The sequence below is a fragment of the Neomonachus schauinslandi genome, chromosome 11 (assembly GCF_002201575.2).
Source record: "Neomonachus schauinslandi chromosome 11, ASM220157v2, whole genome shotgun sequence".
NCBI lineage: Eukaryota > Metazoa > Chordata > Mammalia > Carnivora > Phocidae > Neomonachus > Neomonachus schauinslandi.
In genome coordinates, this window is record NC_058413.1 from 36,073,884 (window position 1) to 36,081,626 (window position 7,743).

Consider the following 7,743-nt stretch of genomic DNA (forward strand, 5'->3'; position numbering starts at 1 on the left):
CCCTTTCCATTTATCTTAGTCTCTGGATCAGCCACTCACTTACCTAGGTGGGAATGCAAGCTAGTGCAGCCACTCTGGAAAACAGTATGGAGGTTCCTCAAAAAGTTGAAAATAGAGCTACCCTACGACCCAGCAATTGCACTATGGGGTATTTACCCCAAAGATACAAATGTAGGGATCCGAAGGGGTACGTGCACCCCAATGTTCATAGCAGCAATGTCCACAATAGCCAAACTATGGAAAGAGCCAAGATGTCCATCAATAGATGAATGGATAAAGAAGATGTGGTGTATATATATATATATATATATATATATATATATATATATACAATGGAATATTATGCAGCCATAAAAAAAAAACCCCAGGAAATCTTGCCATTTGCAATGACGTGGATGGAACTGGAGGGTGTTATGCTAAGCTAAATAAGTCAATCAAAGAAAGACATATATCATATGATCTCACTGATATGAGGAATTCTTTTTTTTTTTTTTTTTTTTTAAAGATTTTATTTATCTATTTGTGAGAGAGAATGAGAGACAGAGAGCATGAGAGGGAGGAGGGTCAGAGGGAGAAGCAGACTCCCTGCCGAGCAGAGAGCCCGATGCGGGACTCGATCCCGGAACTCCAGGATCATGACCTGAGCCGAAGGCAGTCGCTCAACCGACTGAGCCACCCAGGCGCCCCTGATATGAGGAATTCTTAATCTCAGGAAACAAACTGAGGGTTGCTGGAGTGGTGGGGGGTGGGAGGGATGGGGTGGCTGGGTGATAGACATTGGGGAGGGTATGTGCTATGGTGAGCGCTGTGAATTGTATAAGACTGTTGAATCACAGACCTGTACCTCTGAAACAAATAATACATTATATGTTAAAAAAAAAAAAAAAGAAGATAGTAAGAAGGGAAAAATGAAGGGGGGTAAATCGGAGGGGGAGACGAACTGTGAGAGATTATGGACTCTGAGAAACAGACTAAAGGTTCTAGAGGGGAGTGGGTGGGGGAATGGGTTAGCCTGGTGATGGGTATTAAAGAGGGCACATTCTGCATGGAGCACTGGGTGTTACATGCAAACAAGGAATCATGGAACACTAGAGCAAAAACTAATGATGTAATGTATGGTGATTAACATAATAAAATAATATTAAGTAATAGTTATCTGTGTATGCATTGTAATAATCAATGACTTAAGAAGGAACATTGATGGAGAGAATGAGAGTGAACCAGGAGCTCAAACTGTTGAGAAATAAAACGGAAGACTCAGGGAAAAATTAATGACAGCAGCAAAGCAGGGCAATGATTAATCTGATCGGAGTTAAAGCTTGGAGAATTTTAGAGATGAGGTAGGAAGAACAGACTGTAATCAACAATTAGATGGGGAAAGGGCAGCCATTTACCAGAAAAAGGTCCTATGAGTGAAAATCAACCACCACCTGAGAGACTTGGAGAAGGCAATGAACCTCAATGAAGACCCCAGTTTCGGGGGGACATTCAGAGGAAAGGAAAATAACAGTGGGTGGATTTCAGGGGCCTGATGGAAGGGCTCCCAGGGAAAAAGGGTGGAAGAAAGGAATAGGGTCTTATGGGATAATATCCATTGTTTTTTATTTTTATTTTATATGATGTTTATTTCCCATGTAAGTATGTTAATAAATGTGTGTACATGCTTACATGTATGGATTCATTTATTAATTCACTATTTCAAATATCCAATATTTATTGAGCATCCACGATACTGCCACTGCTGTTTTAGGCATCTGGGTATACAGCAGTGAACAAGACAAAGTCCTTGGTCTCATGAACTTAATTTATGGTGTTGGACACAGCAAACAAGTTAAACAATGAATACATATAAGTCAGAAAGTGATGTGTTATAATGAAAAGAAAACAGGATAAGGAATAGAGCACTGTGTGAAGGCTACTTCAGACAGCATGGCTTAGCCATACATTTTCAAAATGAAAACTGCCTACAAAAAATAAATATTATATTCAGACATACACCTCAAATTTTGGAGGTCACATTTAATGTTGTGGAGCTACATAAAAAATATGCCAGTCACTTGGAAGAAGATAAAGAAGGTAGAGTTCAAAATAGTCCAAAAATACAAATTGACTTTACACATCCAAACCATTCTTAGATATTCTCACCCAGTCTCAGCTTTCAGTAACATCTGAGAGGCCTCTGACTTTTACAATATAATTCCATGGGAACAACCCTGTTGAACTATAGAAATTGCTTCTTTTAATGATTCCATTTCTCTCACCTAAGTACTTACCGCCTTTAATTCCGCTTCTTTCTTTATGTCATCAACATACGAGAGCACAAAATCAATTTGCCTAATCCCATCTCGGAAGAAGATAGAATCTTTGCTTTGTTCATCTTTCTTAAACTGCAGAAGAAATGAATGACACAGCTTTCAGTTTTATTTTCAAATGGCAAAAACATGAAAAGAATTAGCTAAAATCTGGTCTAATTTTTTTTCTCAGTCCTGAAATGGCAGGTGAAGACAAATCACCAGAGTTTCTTTCAACAAATTATGTTTGTTTTAGAAAGTGAAATCCCATAAAGGAGATATATATACAAGAAAGACCCAAGATGAAGCTAAGCATTTAACTACATGCATACACAACAAAAATGATGCAATTACACCAAAATGTAAAATGAACATATGTATACATTGATCCCAAAACGCATATTCAGAGGGAGACTTGTTATCGTCATTAAAGAACATACCAATTAGTCCAACAGATAATTCATGTTCACACACTACTTTGGGGATGTAATTATAGACCAATTAATTCATCTCACTCTAAGGAAATTAATTGATGACTCATGCTTATACTGTTTTCATAAAATTGCCACTTTCTAATTCAACTTTGGAAGGGTTAAAATAAAATCAAGGTGCAGTTAAAAATGAGAAAGCAGGTAGCTTGCCAGCTGGTTTTACTACAAGTAAATGCTCATGCAGATCTCCTTTCAACACCAGTCCCTAAGTCAGCCAGAATCCATCCTTTGTTTAGAATCTGTGTTATCAATTCTCTCAGTATAGTAGTCAAACTGACAAATTCAATGTTCCCTTGTTGTATGGCTCATCAATTCCTTCCCTTTCAAAACCACAAAAACACTAGAGAGCTTCAAAAGAAGAGATCTCATGTTTGACTGATTTGGCCTTCCCCACAGTTTATTCATAATATATAATACATAATACGTAATATTTGGAATAGCCCACATGTAATACTTAGAATGATGGCAAACAGATGATGCAGTAGATGTCAGTGATCTCTCTCACCCTGTGATGCAGTTATAACTTAACATAGGCAATTTTCCAGTTGCTTCAGCTAACCGGTGAATGGAGAACTGGGTGTTTTTTTACTTTTCATAACTGGTATTTCTGTTAGTTTATGAGTTTCTGTTATGGTATTCTATGTTGTTTTTCACCCAAGGCAGGCCAGGGAGACCTCCCCTAAAAAGGAATGGATTTAGATCAGTCATGTATAAGACAAAAATTTCATGTCTGACCTGGTCTTTGAACAAAGTAACTGTATTTTATCTAAGTGAAGGCAGAGCTGATGTGTCTTGGGAAGAACTAGCTCCCAATGCACAGGAGGAAATGAGTGGGAAAATAAAGAAACAAGATACATCCAGGGAGTCTAGAGAGTCAATATCAAAATGCAGTAATTCAAATGTTATGTCTGAGTTCTCTGCACCCTAACAAAAGATGCATAATCATCTCCATTATCCTAAAAGTAAGTAAAAGAATCTGAGAAAACTTACTGTTATCATGTTACTTCTTGATTTATATAAATCACTACAGAAAGGAAAAGCAATCAAAACAAAAAAAATCATTTGAGCTCTTGTAAATCATCATAATATTAAAACATTTTATGAAATCCACCAAAACTCATGGAAGCCAAACTGGGGCAGGGGGAAAAAAAAAAAAAGGACTAATTGGACTAAATATAATCAAAGCAAAAAATTAGGTGAAAAAAGAAACCAATAATTCTTTTGTTCTTAGTTTGTGACAGCCGAAATTTGCATGGTAGAGATTATTTTTAAAACAATATATATTTACAAATGTTTTTATTGTTTGGCAAGCTAAATCTAGGTCCACAGAGAAGTTCTGACAACAGAGGACGTAAACATAGAAATCAACAAAAATCACACTCAGAGTATTTGACTATTAGGGAATAAACAAAGTAACTAGATGAATAGTGACTAATTTTTCTGAGTGTTCAGTCAAAATGGGTATATATACTTCCCTTCTGAAAGCCAAATGCTACCTAGGAAAACCCAAACTTCCATCATGATGTCATGCCCTAATATTAACAGTAAAATGTTTAAAAATATGGAGAAATCACTGGTAACCTTGTCGATCACCATGAGGCACATGTCTTAGTACTGTTAACAAAAAACTGGTTGAAGCAAACTAGGGGAGAAAAGCCTGATAATTTTGTTACATAAAACTGAAGGCTATTAAAAAACATCATTCTTCTGTTTTGCTCAAGACATGACAGTAAGATAATATTTTGCAATGTGTGTATGTGTCTGTGTTTATATTTGATTTGTTCTTAGAAATGCCAATTTATAATGAAGCAAACATCTGGGTGGCTTTTCTTTGAATGAGGTAGTTGTTCTAAGGTTCATAGTCTAGGATCCCTATTGGGAGCTCATAAACTTCTAAAACTGTAGGCAAATTGCATGTATGTATGTGTATATGTATGTAATATATATATATATGTGTGTGTGTATACATACGTATATACCAAATATAAATATACATACTATATATACCAAATATATATATTATAGTATATATTAGTATATATAATACATATAAATATGTATACACACCAAATATAAAATATTATATATAATATATACATAAATTATATGTATATGAATAGACACACATATACATTTTTTAGAAAGAGGGTCCGCAGTTCTAATCAGATCCAGAAACAATTAAGAATCACCATTCTAAAATCTCAATTGCCTGGGGACTGGGAATCAGTGACAAAGTCCCCCCAAATCACGGTATACATTGGAATAAAAGTGACTGGGGCTATTACTGCAGCCATCCAAAGCATAAGCAGCATCATTCAACACTTGTTTTACCATAAGACGTCGTCTCAGGAACAAATTGAATCGCTTTGCAGACTGTGAAACAATCAACAGAAAGTTAGCAAATCCTGCCTGACATTAAAGATTCCCAAGCACAGGCACGCAAATACACAAACCTTCAGTATGATCACTCAGGTACACGTGTGTGTGTGTGTGTGGCATTTAAAGCTGGCAGGTGGGATTAAGGAGGGCATACGATGTGATGAGCACTGGGTATTGTACACAACTGATAAATTATTGCACATTACATCTGAAGCTAATGATGTACTATATGTTGGCTAATTGAATTTAAATTAAAAAATTAAAAAAAAATAAAGTTGGAGGGTGGGAGAAGCTAGTAAGAGGGAAAGAAACACAAATGTAGGAAGAAAACAATAAAGAATAAAGAAAAGGGGGGAAAATGAGACTTCAAAGTGAATTTCCCTAAGTTCTTTATACAGTAACTTTAAATAACATGTATTTGTGGAACTGAATTAAGGAAGAAAGGAGAGAGAAAAAAATAATGAAGAAAAACATGAGAAGAATGGAAAATAAAGTAAAATACTAAGTATGTCCATATGTATCAGGCAAAGAAAGTAAAATCACTACAATTATACTGTATGGTATGGAAAGTTCACCTAATAGCATAAAATATTTCATAGCCTCCCAAAATACTGGGGTAGAGAAAGGGAAAGACATTTGGTTATTTAAATGATGAGTTGTCTTCAATCTGTAGTCACTACGACCGTTATTTTTAAAACACCAAGGCAATGACCTAAAACATCTGGGAAAATCAATAATATTTGAAAGAAAATCAAACAAGGACACACACAGGCAAGTGCTGTGTGTATTTTATAATATAATGGAATATAAATACTCTAATAAAACTGTCAATAAAAAGTTTTAGTCCTTGTCATGGAAAAAGTTTTGCTGAAACTGTTGTTTTCTTAAAATAAGCTAGAGATCTAAGCAGAGGTGAGTACTGGAGTGAAACCTCGCTGCTCTATAAAAACCAAGGACCAACTATGTATAGTCGAGTTAATACTGCTGTTGATTAAGAACACAAGAGACACAAGATGGATGCTGGTGACTGCATGAAGCATATTTTATTTTATTTTATTATTATTTCTAAATCCTTTTATTTTTTTATTTTTTAAAGATTTTATTTATTTATTTGTCAGAGAAAGAGAGAGAGAGGACGCACAAGCAGGGGGAGCAGCAGGCAGAGGGAGAAGCAGGCTCCCCGCTGAGCAAGGAGCCGGATGCGGGGACTCGATCCCAGGACCCTGGGATCATGACCTGAGCCACCCAGGTATCCAGCATAAAGCATATTTTAAACTGCATTTTTCTGCTGGGCTGACATTTTTCATCTTAGCACTTTAATTTTCTTAGGATCTTTCATGAGATCCACAAGTTCTGTTATTCTCAGATGTTTTTCCTAAATTCGTTATAGAATTATTAAGGGAAAGGAAAAAGTTGTGCACTAAGAAGTCATGCAGGAACACATTATAACTTTCATGGGCTCTGTCTGGCTTATTTGCTTTCTGTGGGCTCCTTCCACCATTAAAAAAAATTTTTTTTCAATTTAAAAAGAAATAAATGAGGGGAGCCTGGGTGGCTCAACTGGCTAAGCATCTGTCTTTGGCTCAGGTACGACCTTGGAGTCCTAGGATCCAGCCCTGCATCGGGTTCCCTGTTCAGTGGGGAGCCTGCTTCTCCCTCTCCCTCTTCTGCTCCCCCTGCTTGTGCTTGCTCTCTTTCTCTCTGACAAATAAATAAATAAACTCTTTTAAAAATTTTTAAAAATAAAAAGAAATAAATGAATATACATATGTGTGTGTGTGTATATATATATTCATATACACATGTTATATTTATGGGGGTTTTTTTTCTTTAATTCTGATTTTAGAAGAAATTAAAATTAAAACTTTTCCATGGACTCCAAAAAGTGTCATGGGCCTAGTAGGCACAGTACTCACTGTGCCTATAGAATAAGTTGGTCCATGGGGTGCCTAGATGGCTCAGTTTGTTAAGCGTCTGCCTTCAGCTCAGGCCCTGGTCTCAGAGTCCTAGGATCAAGTCCCACGTCAGGCTTCCTTCTCAGTGGGGAGTCTGCTTCTCCCTCTCCCTCTGCCCCATTCCCCTGCTTGTGTGTGCTCTCTCTCTCTCAAATAAATAAATAAAATCTTAAGTTGGCCTTATGGTCGTGAATTAACTAAGTATCATACATTTAAGAGCTGCTAAGAGTGCAGGGTTTAAAAAGTTAGCTAGATGATTCCTAAAAAGCCTTCTGCAATAAATACATCTAATACCAAGTTAGTCTGCAGCTTTCCAATACATACGATATCTTCACAATATAAAAACCAATGGGATCAATACCAGCAGTTGGTCTGAAAGCATACTGACTCAACAGTTAATATTTTTTAAATTTGATTTTAAATATATTACAAGATCACCACCAAAGGACTTGATTACAAAAAGATAAAATTACGATCTAGAGATAAAAATTACTGAATTAATAACTTTATTACATATTTCCATCATGTGCTAAATTATATTTGCTTTTTTATTAAAAAATGGGTAACACTGGGGCGCCTGGGTGGCTCAGTTGGTTGAGCGACTGCCTTCGGCTCAGGTCATGATCC

The 7,743-nt window shown here is 36.2% G+C and overlaps 1 protein-coding gene across 1 annotated transcript in view; it reads right to left on the bottom strand.

Annotated features, from left to right (window-relative positions):
- Window positions 1-7,743, bottom strand: part of ANO5 (anoctamin 5) — a 106,766-nt gene that overhangs the window by 63,497 nt on the left and 35,526 nt on the right. The window contains exons 2-3 of the mRNA XM_021685862.1: window positions 5,114-5,187; window positions 2,274-2,387 (exon numbers count right to left, since the gene is read on the bottom strand). Of these exons, the coding sequence (XP_021541537.1) occupies window positions 2,274-2,387; window positions 5,114-5,187 (188 nt within the window). The remainder of the gene's footprint in view (window positions 1-2,273; window positions 2,388-5,113; window positions 5,188-7,743) is intronic.